This window comes from Diospyros lotus, chromosome 4, assembly GCF_014633365.1.
Source record: "Diospyros lotus cultivar Yz01 chromosome 4, ASM1463336v1, whole genome shotgun sequence".
Classification (NCBI taxonomy): Eukaryota; Viridiplantae; Streptophyta; class Magnoliopsida; order Ericales; family Ebenaceae; genus Diospyros; species Diospyros lotus.
The window spans coordinates 11,013,726-11,028,009 of record NC_068341.1 but is presented as its reverse complement, the minus strand read 5'-3'; the positions used below and the strand labels follow the sequence as shown (position 1 = coordinate 11,028,009).

Sequence of the window (14,284 nt, the reverse complement as noted above, 5' to 3'; positions counted from 1 at the left end):
TCAAACGTGCATTTGTATTTTCTAAATTGGACCTAAGGTCGGGCTATCATCAGATTTAAATGGACCCAATTGACATACCAAAAACAACCTTTAAGACACACCATGACCACTATAAATTCACAGTGATACCCTTTGGCTTAACCAACGCCTCAGCTACATTCCAAGCCTTTATGAGCCAAATATTTGAACCATATCTCAGAAAATTTGTACTAGTCTTCTTTGATGGTATCCTAGTCTATAACCTCTCATCTGGTCAACAACTAGAGCATCTTAGGACTACTTTTGAGGTCTTGAGATTCAATTGATCGTACATCAAACGGTCAAAATGTGCCTTTGCACAGAAACAAGTGGAATACCTTGGGCACGTCATTTCTAGGGCCGAAGTTGGCATGGATCCCAAGAAGATTTAGGCAACAATGGCATGGCATAAACCCACCAATATCAAGGCACTAAGAGGATTATTGGGGCTCACTGGTTATCATAGAAGATTTGTGAAGAATTATGGGCTAATTAGCAAGCCACTAACTAAACTATTGAAAAAGGATGGATTCAAGTGGGACCACAAGGCGGATGAGGCCTTTGAATAGCTTAAGAAGGCATTGAGTGAGGTGCCCATGTTGGGATTACCAGACTTCAACAAACCTTTCACGTTGGAGACAGATGCCAACAACCCAGGAGTAGGGGCACTTCTTTTATAAGATGGCAGGCCACTGGCCTTCCTTAGCCAACCTTAACAACCCTAAGGCATCAAGGCCTTAGCATCTATGAGAAAGAGTTGATGGCGGCCATTACCGTGGAGAAATGGCGTCATTACTTAGAGGGAGGGCAATTCATCATTAAAATACATCATGAAAGCCTCAAATTCCTACTACAGGAGAGGTTGCACACCCACTTACAAAAGAAAGGTATGGCTAAATTAATGGAATTAGATTATGTGATACATTTTTGGAGAGGAAAGGAGAATGTGGCGGTAGGCGCATTGTCTCGTTGCCAAGGGGAAGGGATGATGACGACAATCACAACAGTGGTATCGGATTGGCTCCAGGAAGTAACAAAGAGCTATCAGAAGGGGGCGTGGATAGAGGAGTTGTTAGAGCAGCTAAGCATTGATGCTAGCAGCTGACCAGATTATGCTTTGATCAATGGGCTGATAAGATACAAAGGGAGGATGGTGATTGGGGATTGTGAGATGTTGAGGAACAAGATACTACAATCACTGCATGGATCACCTTTGGGAGGCCACTCAGGTATATAGAATACTTATTGTAAGGTGAAACAGGTTTTCTATTGGCCATGATTTAAGAAGTATATGTGGGATAATGTGATGAAGTGTGATGTATGCAAATGATGCAAACACGAGATGGTGGCTCACCCAGGCCTCTTACAACCCTTAGACATTCCGGAGCATGCATGGACTAATGTGACCATGGATTTCATAGAATGATTACTGAGATCGGAAGGAAGGGATTGTATTTTGGTGGTGGTTGACCGATTCACTAAGTTTAGTCATTTCATTGGCCTATCTCACCCTTTTACAACATAGGAAGTTGCTAGAGTTTTTCTGGATAATGTGGTAAAGTTGCATGGAGTACCCCGTTCATAGTATCTGATAGAGACAAGGAATTTACCAGCCTGTTTTGGAGAGAACTTATGAGATCTAGGGCTCTAAATTTCATATGTCCAATGCATATCACCCGGAGACAGATGGTCAATCTGAAAGGGTTAATTAATGCTTAGAAGCCTACCTAAGGTGCCTAAGTTTCATGTAGCCAAAGGGGTGGCATAAGTGGATATAAATAGTTCAATGGTGGTACAATTCAAGTTACCACAACTTAATCAAAATGACCCCGTTTGAAGCTCTCTATGGATACAAACCAGCCCTATTACCCATTATCAGGGGGTAATCCACTGTGGCAGCTGTTGGGGCATATTTACAACAAATGCAAGACATTCTAAGGTTGTTGAAAACAGAATTGGGTAAGGCACGGAATAGGATGAAGCAGATGGTTGACATGAGGCGTAGTGAAAGGGAATTTTCAATAGGGGAGGAAATTTATCTAAAATTGAGCCACCCACACCTAAGGGCTCTAACTCACCAACCAATATCCGAATTGAGCCCCAAATATTATGGACCCTTTCTTGTCCTGGAGAGGATAGGACCAATGGTCTACTGATTACAATTACCTGAGGGATCACAAATCCACTCGGTATTTCTTGTCTCCCTACTCAAGAAAGCTACCAGAACACAAGTGGCCAGCCAAGCTCTTCCTCCTATCTTCGGGAAGGTAGTGGAATCAGCAACACCAACATCTATCCTAGATAGACGAGTTGTTTGCAAGTAGGGAGCCCTTCTCACCCAAGTGCTGGTTAAATGGTCTCCCCTCCACTCAAACAACACCACTGGGGAGTACTTGCTTGATCTCCTAAGACAATTTCCCAACACTGCCAGCCTATTACACATTTATTGAGGACAAGAAATGACTTAAGGGGGGAGAAATTGTCACGTGATTAGGCTATTAGGCATTATAAATAAAATAGTACACTACATAGCTGGAGGAATGTTCCGGCATGGCAAGTGGTGCGAGTTGTATTAGATTGGTAACCATTTTTGGCGCCCAATCTGGCTGTGGATCAGTATAAAAGGGACTACCCAGCCATTACAAGGCATGATAAATCAATTGAAACAATTCAATTCCCTCCTCAACTCTCTCTCTTTCTCTCGAACCTTTCCCCCCCAATTCTCTAATTCTTCACCCTTCCCCCTCATTTTCCCACCTTACTCCTCCTCAATTACTCGAGAATTCTCCTGTCAGATCTAGGATCTGACACAAAAGAACTGGATTTCCTTTGAACATGGACCATGGGCCACCCTGTAGTCTTCAATAAGAGCTTCTGTATATATGTCATTATGCTGTGGCATGACCAGAGCATTTCTCTATGAGGCAGCTAACTGCATTTACCTTAGCCATGGCGTTGCTCTCATAAATGACCTCAGACTAACTACCAGCTTTTACCAGGATCATAGCCATCTTGGTTGTCAATAACTCTGTGGGAAACCTTAATCTGTCAGTCCTGATTAGATTTATCAAAATGATCCTCTGCTATATAAGGCCACCGGCATTGTTTCCAAAGGAGGCATCAAAATTAACATTGATGATCATTTACAGAAAAAAAAATAACATAGATGAAACCAACTGGAGGAGGTTCCAAGAATACACAGCAACACAAGTCCCTGCATTCTAAGGGCTGGCTTAGTGCTGGTCCTTATCAATATACTTACATCCTATAAATCCTCAATTTCCCCAACTTCTTATACTGTTGATCTACTGGATCTTATTTGACCCTAGTTTTGCGTTTCTAGATTCCATCTTGAAGAACTGCAGCAAAGGTCACAACACAAGATGGTCTTGGAGTATTGCTAAGGTGAAATAAACAATAATTCAAGAATACATCAACTCAATCCGATTCTCCTCTGGGCTCTGGCTGGAAACCCAATGTGTGTGTATATTTCATGTAGTAAACCAATTTGGTGTTGCCACTGGACGTGGAATAATAAACTTAGAAGTAGAGCTATTTATCCTGATTATTACACAAGGGAGACAGAGCATCCTATCTGAGATCTTCTGATCTTGTGTTGTCCTTGTAAGAGTATCATCTGAGGCTACCCTCCATACCACAATCTTCAGTCTCATCTGCATTTTCAAACTTCAAAGTTTCATGCACTCTGTCCTAAAGATGTCATCGTTTTAATGCTATGTAGCTTGTTGAGCTCTAATTAAAATCTTTGACAGAAAAGTAGCTTTGGAACTCAGGTGTCTAAGTTCAAGAATTTGGTGTGAGAGCTATACAAATAGGAATCTTGAGGATATGATTAACAGTGTGGATCAAATGTATTTTCCTGGATCTCAATTTCCAGAAAGATTAGACCAATATTTTAACTCCGCTACCTTCATGGACAAATAGCAAATGCTAGCATCACATCTAGTTCTAATTCAAGTTGTGGCATATTGGGTACCCATGGACTAATCCAAATATTAAGGAAGTTGTGTTACCATTCCTTCTGCAAGCACCCCTGCCAACAGCATTCTCACATGTCAAAATGATTTGCCAAACATAAGAATAAGGCTTCCCATAGACCCATGAATCTGAAGCAAAAAACTTGTGGGTCCCATTGGAAACACCAGCATTGAGGTGGACTTGGGCTGGGAGGCCTTACCACTCCTTGGGGAACTGGCAGCTCATGTGACAAATGCATCATATCTTACATTGGTTGAAGATGGAATGTCATGTGAGTATAGAATATCTTAGGTCAATCACACTTAATAATAGTTGCTTTTGGGATGTGAGCCTATGACACTAGGTCACTGATGTGGTCACCAATCAAGACTCGGCCCAAGGCTGACCCAACCAAATCAGAACAGTAGCATCAGAACAGTATTTTAATATTTTATATGTTTTAGGATTCTACTTGATTTAGAATTCTATTTCATGTTTGATTAGAATTTATTTCTATTAGGATTCTAGTTGGATTTTGTTTACAAATATTAGATGGATTTGGATTAGTCAAACACTATAAATATGCCTAGAATCTAGAGTTTGTAATCAAGTTTTCTCAATACAAATTTCAACAACCTATTTGGGTTTTCTTAGCAAAACAGTTTTGTTTTTGCATCTTCTTGAAAGCCAAGTTTCAGCCATTGAAATTTATTTTTTCAAGAGTTTACTTTGGTGTGGTTTCTTCACACACGCGCTACACGCTGCGTCAGGTGGTATCAGAGCGGTTCATCAACCAATTAGATGGCCAATCTTGAAGGTAATGGTAGCAACCACTCTCGTGACGGTGATCGGGGGTTGCCTGCGGTTTGGAGAGCAATCGAAGAATAACGAAAAATAACTCGTACAATGGAGCATCAATTGGAGCGAATCCGCAACCAATTGGCCATTTTACAACGAGTTAAGGATAATTAGAACCGGACTAATGGCGTGAATCAAGCCAGCTATGTTAAACCGGAAGACCAACCATTAATCCTGTCCTTATTAATCCTAGAAGACCAACGATGGATGATAGCAACGATGAGGATGATCTTGGTCGTATGATAGCCAATCCTAGTGGTAAAGGGGTTAGGAGGAATGCATAGCAACACAACTATTGGGGAAACGATGAATGGTTTTTCGTTGAGTTTGGAGCTTGATCTCGAACATTATGTCATCCCAACAACCTCAACGTTTGCAAACTCAGGTCTGGTTTATGCTGCTAACATGACAGAAACTCCAAGGTTGTTGACTCATATTAGGGTATTTTCTAGTCTCGAGGGCTTAGGCATTGCTTCGCAATCCAAGAATGGTGGTGTTTCTTCTGATCGGCTTGCGACTGTAAAGGAGATGGAGGCCATGGTAGCAGATCCTTCTACAGTTTATTCAGATTCTGGCATGGTTGAATCAAAGGCAATAGGAACATATTCACCTTTGCGATTACAAAAGCAAGATGGTCACATTGGTCTTTTTGTGGATAGGGGTGTTGGATCTCCCAGCCTAGTTAACTTGGGCAGTGCAACTGCTTTTGGTATTAATCTGAAATTAGATTCCGAAACTAAAAATGTTGTAGTAGCTGCTGTTATAGTTGATCAAGTGCTTAGACCAAAGAAGGATTCAAGCATTAATATTTTAAGTGATGGAGAGACTGTTGGTAGTCATGGAATAAACCTTTATTCGAAATAGTTGCAAAAGAATGCTTCTCCTGGCAAGAAAAATCTGTAAATGAATTTAGAAGCCGTTGAGGAGTCAAAATCAAGAAAGCTAATGAGAGGAGAAAGATTTGTGATAAGATCTACCAAATTAGAAAAACGCTCAAGATGGAATGTTCAACGTCCTCAATCTAACAGTAATAATGCAATAAAGACAGAGGGCAACAAACATGGCAATGGTTGGACCCATGCCAACGAAGATAGGGCTAAGAGGGGAAGGGATGTCTTTGCTCATGTTCCCTTAACAGAAAAGTTCAAGCGGTTTAGGACGATGTCAAGCAAAAGTTGCACAAATAAGAAGTACAAGGCGACAATTGACAAGCATAGGAAACACAAGGTATTTTAGGGTGGAGATGAAGTCATGATATTCTTGAAAAATGAATGGATTCCAGCAAGAAAGCAGTACAAACTCAAGTTAAAGAAGTATGGTTCTTACAAGATTACAAAGAAAATCAATAATAATGCTTATGTTGTGGATTTGCCTAATCATATGGGTATTTCCAAACATTCAATGTGGTTAATCTCTCTTTGTACTTGCTGGACGTGGATTTGTCCTACCCAGATCAAAATTCGAGGTAGAATTTTTTCTTAAGTGGAGGTGAATGATGCGGTCACCAATTAAGACTCGGCCCAAAGCCGACCCAACTAAATCGGAACAGTAGCACCAAAACAATATTTTAATACTTCATATGTTTTAGGATTCTACTTGATTTATGATTCTACTTCATGTTTCTACTTGATTTAGGATTCTATTTCATGTTTGATTAGGATTTATTTCTATTAGGATTCTAGTTGGATTTTGTTTACAAATATTAGATGGATTTGGATTAACCAAACACTATAAATATACCTAGGATCTAGAGTTTGTAATAAAGTTTTCTCAATACAAATTTCAATAACCTATTTGGGTTTTCTTAGCAAAACAGTCTTGTTTTTGCATCTTCTTGAAAGCCAAGCTTCGGCCATTGAAGTTTGTTTTTTCAAGGGTTTATTTTGGTGTGTTTTCTTCATACACGCGTTACATGCTGCGTCAGTCACCAACCATCATCTCAAATAAACCAAATGTCTCAAGGAAATTGAGCTAACTGCTAAGTTTTTTTTTGTTGTCCTAGAGTTGTTTCCAAGGCATATAATGAAATTTTTACTGCCTTCCACTTTGACATCAATGTTATATTGAAGTCCCCAAGATTTAAGCATAATAGGTGGCACCACTTCGCAATTAGAAGTTTTTGTACTAATGATCCTCCCAACTAGCCAATTTGATAGCACAATATTTGATGTCTAAGGATGTGATTCAAGAGCTAAACCTATAATCCCTTACTTTCCTGTACATCTCAAATTTAGTGACCAAAAGATATGAGATCCTCATCATCTAAATTATCTACTACACCTAATCCTAACCAAGTTAGGGTCGGTGGCCGTGGCATAACATTCATAATGTCAATTGACTTTTAAAAATTGCATTGAAAATACAAATTCAAGCAAAAGAAAAACGTGACAATTTTATGTTGGATACCCTTCTTGTCACAACTCTGTGGTGAGGGAATGGGGAGATAAAGTTCCAACACCATTTTCATAAGGAAAAGTTTTATGAGATGGCAGTGAATGAAGATAATTGATATGGTTATGCTCTATTATATAGTTGATATTGTGAAACCAACCTTTACAACTTGGAAACATGTATAAATAAATGTGAAAAGATAATTGGACATAGCATTTCCATTTATTTTAAATGCATAAATGGAGTGTCAAAACTTGGATTCTAGTTGAAACTAGATGCAAGTGTGGAGGATTCAAAATCCAAAATTTTGGATCTCAAATGTTTGATGGATGAAGTTTCGGAAAGGGTAAAAAAGAAACAAATCTCTCATGGAGGTAATTTTAACACTCAAAGCTAGAGAGCAAAGAGCTACTTGTGAGTTGACGGGAAGTTGATGTATCTATTAGGCCAACTTGCATTAGTTAAAGGATCAAGGACCCCTAACTAATTATTTTGATAATTAAGAAAACTTATGAAGCTTAATATAAATTTTCAAAATTAAATTTCAAGTGTTTTCCAGCCATAAATATTTCCTAGATGCTAGCCAAGATTTAACAGTCACCTTTCAGGATAAGAGTTGAATTTTTTCAGGTTTTGGTTTAGCCAGTTGAATATTGGATGGGATAATCAACCTCTTTTGCCACTGGTCTCCAGTCCACAACCGACCTTTTAGTTGACTGTCTGAGAGTCAACTGACCCTTTGCAACTTTTCTAGTAGTCGGTCGAACAGTCAACTGTCTGATGTCTGGTCAACCTCTTTTGGTCACTGGCCCCAATAGCTAACCTCGAGTTGGCTGTGTGAAGAACAAGTTGACCAGGATTGAGTTCAGACTTTGGTTGTTGACTATCAATGTATGGGAGTCAGTATTCTAGGAGATCTGATGTATCACAAGAACAATCCACCCAACAGTCGACTGCCATTTGATAGGTCCCGATTCATGGGACTTACCAAAGAAGGTCTAAGAAGCAGGGGTGGGGTGGTAAATTGGCTGGCTGGCATAACAGCCAGCCATGTGCGTAAGGGATAGAGTGGGAAAATTGGGGAGTTGTGTAACAACCCAGCAAGTGTGCGTAACAAAATGCGGTTGAGGGGGAGAGAGGGATATATGTAGAGGGTGAAGATATTGAGAAGAAAAGGAAGATTTTGCTATTGAGTTCTAGGGAGAGTTAAGGGCCTCTCGAATTGCCCAGTTTCTTGTCATTTTAGTTAATTTCCAGCTTGTAGTTCCTTTTGATCATCAGTAACATATCAATTGGTATCAGAGCATCATCGATTCTAATGGTGAACCTGACGGACCGAGTAGGAAAATTGGAAGGGAGGATGGAAGGCATGCAACGGGAACTTGATGCTATGAGGAGTGTGGTTCAATCGGTGGGGGAGAAGGCAGCGAGCTTGCTGGAACGGTTTGCTTGGATGAGAACAAGGTGGGAAGAGCAGGAACGGGAGAGGAAGAACGAGGAGAGACGGGAAGACCAGAAGAAAGGGAGGAAGGAGAAACAATGTGGCGAGCACGTACCAATTGGGTCGTCCCTCTCTGAGAAAGCAACGCCGGAGCTGGGAAATCGACTCAAGGAAGCTGGCAGTGAGTACGACGTCTATGGGAGGTCGGGCGGAAGGGGCCGACGCCTGGAGATGACCGTGTTTGAAGGAGAAGACTCGGATAGTTGGGCTGTTCAGGCTGAGCGATACCTCCCTGTAACCCAGCTGACAAAGGCAGAGAAACGGGAGTCCGCGACTCTAGGTTTGGAAGGAGGGGCCATTTTGTGGTCCCAGTGGGAGCGAAGCAGATGAAGAGAGATTTGTGTGGGTAAGAAAGCAAACCTGAAAGATGAAGCCATAGGGTGCCACCATCGCATCTCTGCTCAAGCAATGGCGAAGAAGGGGAAGGCGAAGAAGAGAAAGCTGGTGACTAGACAACCACAAGGTGACAGCAAAAGCGCCAAGAAGAAACGCAGGAAGAAGAAGAAGCTTCAGAAATACCAAGCTACAGTCCCAACCAAAGACACCGCGATGCCAATTCAATCCGATTCGGACGCCGACGATGATTCCTCCTCCGATGAGACCAAGCCCGAGAAGATCCAGAAACATCTCGAGCCCTACACCAAGTACCAGCGGATTAACTTCCTTGTCGGCGCCGCCGTGGCCGATGCTTTCCTCTTCACTCTCCTCCACGATGCCACGGATCGCGACATGTCTCGTTGCAAGCTTGTCGTCTACGGCCTCGCGTGGGACACGACGCGAGAAACCTTAGTCTCTGCCTTCGAGTCATACGGCGAGATTGAGGACTTCAACGTCATCTTCGACCCGGTCATGGGCAAGACCAAGGGCTACAGCTTCGTCCAGTGCAAGATGAGACGGGAAGCGGCCAAGGCGTTGAAGCAGCCGAGGAAGAAGATTGGGAATCTGATGTCAAGGACGGCGGATCTGGTCACGTCCACGGAGGGCATCTTACCGATAATTGGGGTGCCATCAATGGTCCAGGTTGTCTGGCGAGCTGGTTTGATTCTTAGCCCAGTTTCTCAGATAATTCACATGGGGTGGGTTGATAATGGAGGGCCCCCCATATATTCTCACCATCATGAGCAGGAGGGTGCCTCGTCCAAGCAGGTTATGATGGTGGAAGAGCAGCCTGTTTCTAGAAGTCAAGGGCTCAATTTGCATTCTGTTGAGGAGCCCAATGGGATTGACCCAAACATCTTACTTAATGATGGGAATTTGGGCGAACTTCATGATGAGGTTGAGAAGTGGCCAGCCATGAAACAATTGACAAAGTCAAGGGGCTGGAAAGTTGTATCAATAATCAAGGATGCAGTCATTGGAACGGGAATTGCTGAAAATAAAAAACCTACTACAAATGAGTGCTATGAAGAAAGAGCACAAAGTGAGCCTCCTGTCAATCAAGAATCTAATGACCCTAATGTTGCCTGGGATGTGCCACTGCAAGCATGCATGCACAAAATTCCTCTTGCTGAAACAAAACGAGGCCATCTCTTCTCCAAAGTTAAAAAGAGATGGGATTTGATGGTTGGGGTTACTAAGGTTGACCAAATTCTCAACCTAGAAGGGAAATTGATTACTCGCGACAAGGTGGAGATCATCAACGGGGTGGAGGAAAGGATTGGGGGGTTGGCGTATAAGCGGTCTCTACCCCCATTATATGTGTTAGAGGAGCTCATGCAATGGAAGGGACTACCTCCATTGGAAGCTACTTGGGAGCCTTACCTTTTGATCCAACAAGAATTTCCATTTTTTCCACCTTGAGGACAAGGTGAAAGTTGGGGGGGAGTAATGATAGGTCCCGATTCATGGGACTTACCAAAGAAGGTCTAAGAGGCAAGGGTGGGGTGGTAAATTGGCTGGCTGGCATAACAGCCAGCCATGTGCGTAAGGGATAGAGTGGAAAAATTGGTGAGTTGTGTAACAACCCAGCAAGTGTGCGTAACAGAATGCGGTTGAGGGGGAGAGAGGGATATATGTAGAGGGTGAAGATATTGAGAAGAAAAGGAAGATTTTGCTATTGAGTTCTAGGGAGAGTTAAGGGCCTCTCGAATTGCCTAGTTTCTTGTCATTTTAGTTAATTTTCAGCTTGTAGTTCCTTTTGATCATCAGTAACATATCACCATCCAACTATTGGGCCATAACGGCTAGTTCTTTTGAAGATAAAGCTTGCATGTTTGACTTTATCAATCTCTTACACACTAAGTAACTGTTGGGGAAGCTTCAAAAGGGTTGTTGGGCAATAAATAAACCCCTATAAAGACAAAGGAAGGTTCTTGTACTGATCTATTAAGTAAATATTTCATCTCTTTTGTGTTGTTGCTTTGTGCTTTTAAAGTTCTATTTAGCTTTTGGCCCAAGTATGGACAAGTTTTTAACTACTTATTTCAAAACTCCTGCTGTATTATTTGGCTACCTGGAGCTTGGCCAAATCTATGAATGTAAAAAAAATCAAGTTACTGAGGAGAACTTGAAGTGTAAGACCTCAATGGATTTAGTAGTAGAACCCAAAACGAGTTTGCCTTGTAGAGTGGCATAGGTTTGGTTGGCTCCACACCACTATAAATTGCTTTGTTTTCATGTTGTGATTTGATTGTTTAAATTGGTATCTTTCTTCAAATAAACAACAAACAAAGAGTATTAAATGAAATTGAAATTTGTTAAAATTTTATTGACTCATTTCACCCCCGTCAAGTCAAACCTCTAGCAGAAGACCAATATTATCTATTTAGGTGTGTTCATTACAATTATTGTGTAGGTTTGATCACCATATTCCATTTAATTCATTATTTTTAATATTTATTGCTTCTTTTTTTCCCCTACATGCTTTGGTGGAAGACATCTTGTTCAATTCTGGGCTTGTCTGGGAATTCTAATTTTCCTTTTTGTTGGTTCTTTTTCAATTCTATAGCTAATTCATTAGACACCCTGCTAGCATTTATGCTTCTTGTAGACATCTGTTAGTTTTGAAGCTTGAGTAGACATAGAGAGGCAAATTAATAAAGAAATATTCATCTCAGTTAAGCACTAGCATAGTTCAAAGAGAGAGAAAAAACAAACCAAGTTAAATCTTGAAGTTGTAAGTGGTGCTGGTACATTTGTCTTCAATATTGATGGTGGAAGGTTCAATTATCTACTCATCAACATGATGTGTGTTACTGTTCTCAATTGTAAATGTAAAACTTGTCTTTTCTTAATTACTTTTTTTTTGATGTGGTCTGTTTATTTATTTACTAACTTCCATTGCAGTATATTGTTTTTGCAAAGATCTTGCTTGTGAGAATGAAAGATTTATTGTCAGAAGGGAAAATCTCTAGCTTGGATGGAATTAGAAGCATTTCATGGTGGCTCGCTAGGCTGTTGCTTATTCAACAGAGAGTGTTGTCTGAGCGGTCATCATCTTTGTTTGATTTATTGCAAGTCTATACAAATGAAACTTTACATGATTTTGGTACTTCAGAAAAGGTATCAGGTTATTGGGGTGACAAGTTAGTGGAGGAAGAAGTTTTAACTATTGTGTCAATGCTTTACCTTGAAGCAGGAATGATGGAACATACCTACGGGCGAGTTGATTCTTCCAGGTGAGTTATCACAAGGAAGTTTCTGACACATAATTGAAATATTGCTCATAGTCCCTTGGATATTCTTGTCTTCAAAATGTTATGTATTATAGATTCCTGATCCACATAACAAATGAGTTCAATGTATCAAGAACATTGCAAGTCTTATAGAGCTTAAGGATTATATGGGGAAGGGTCATGTTTGGATATGATCGTAAATGCATTGAGAAAAGTGGTAAAAATTGTAAGGGAGTGTGCTCTGTTAATTGGCTCTTTTTTCTTGAACTCGCACTCCACTTCTTTATTGTGATCAATCAATTTGATGCGAAGTGGTGTGTTTCATCTTTGTATTTTGAGTGCCCACAAGATGCCTTTTGGTTCTTGCCACTTTTAACTCATTAAACAAATTTTCCTTGACTTTAAAATTTCCATATTTAATCTACATACAATTTAAGCCCTTTTTGAGTCTGAGTTTGAAGCCAAATTCAGTAAATTAGGTGTTTGGTGCATGGCCAATTTTTTTTTTTTTTCAACTCAATTGAGTTGGGGTGAGTTTAAGGCCTCAAACTCAACCTCTCGAGTTTGATGAGGTTGAGGTTGGTTGGGTGAGTTGAAGCCTTTTTATTTCATAATATTGTTAATATTATAATTTTGATAATAATATTTATTAATATTATCCTTGTCATATTATAATAATAATTAGGGGGTGTGCAAATTTTGGTTTGGACCAAACTGAAAACACCAGTTCAGTCCAAGATTGAACCCTTTTGATTCGGTCTGGAAAATAGCAATTTCCGGTTTCCGGTTTGGTTTGGGAACCGAGTGTGTGTATATATATATATATATTAAGTGTGTGTATATATATATATAGATATTTTACTTAATATATATATATATATATATATTTGAAGTTGAATTTTTTTGTTGAACCAAAAATTGGATGTTAAATTATTTGTTGATTTTTCTTGGATACATTTATATATTAATGTGTGTATATATATTTTGTTAAATTCATATTAAATGAGGACAAAATTAAGTTGTTGGACCAATTTGGATCGAACTGTGTTGGTCCAGTTTGCTAAGTAACTGGTTTGGTCTTCGGTTTTCAAATTAAAAGCTTTTCAGTCTTGGTCTGGTCTGGTCTAGACTGGTTGCACACCCCAAATAATAATATAATATAGTAATATTATTATAATATTGTAATAATACACAATATCATTATATTATGATATTATATTATTTATAATATGATAATGTCAACGTTATGATACGAACATAATAGTATATTATGATATTAATATGACTAAAATTTATATTGTATTCATATTTAATATATTATTATGACTTTATAATAATGCACTATCATATAATATTATATTATTTAAACTATGTGATAATGTAATACTATATTATATTTCAAAGATAATATAAATATTATATTGTCATGGAATATAGTATTATATTGTATGATATAATAATATATTTTATTAATAACTGAAACTCAACTCAACTCCATAAATTTACCAAAACAACAGTAACTGAAACTCAATTCAACTTGATAAATTTACCAAACAGTTTTATGTAAGTCTCTCCATCTCAATTCATTTTTTGTAACTAGGCCCCAAACGGGGCCTTAGGGTATTTTACATATTTTTGTTGTTTTTTCTTTATTCTTTTTGACCTCCTATTAGCATGAAACATTTCTAAATTGTAGCTTCGCAAAAATTCCAGAACAGATCTGTCCCTTTTGGTAATTTCCTCTATCAAACAGTTTTATCATATGGATAAGGATTCAAGGAAAGAAGAATTGCAAGAAGCCTAACTCATAAATAAAATAGGATTAGGTTTATGATATGGATAAGGAATGAAGCATAGCAAGAATCCTAAATAAATAGAACTAGGTTTATTTTGTATTTAGTTATTATTTTAAGCTGTTTGGTAA

At 39.3% G+C, this 14,284-nt stretch overlaps 1 protein-coding gene across 1 annotated transcript in view; it reads left to right on the top strand.

Annotated features, from left to right (window-relative positions):
- LOC127799954 (uncharacterized) overlaps positions 1-14,284 on the top strand; it is a gene marked incomplete at its 3' end in the record, with an annotated part of 81,477 nt that overhangs the window by 3,872 nt on the left and 63,321 nt on the right. Inside the window, 1 exon segment of the mRNA XM_052334260.1 lies at positions 12,032-12,363. Coding sequence (XP_052190220.1) covers positions 12,032-12,363 — 332 coding nt within the window.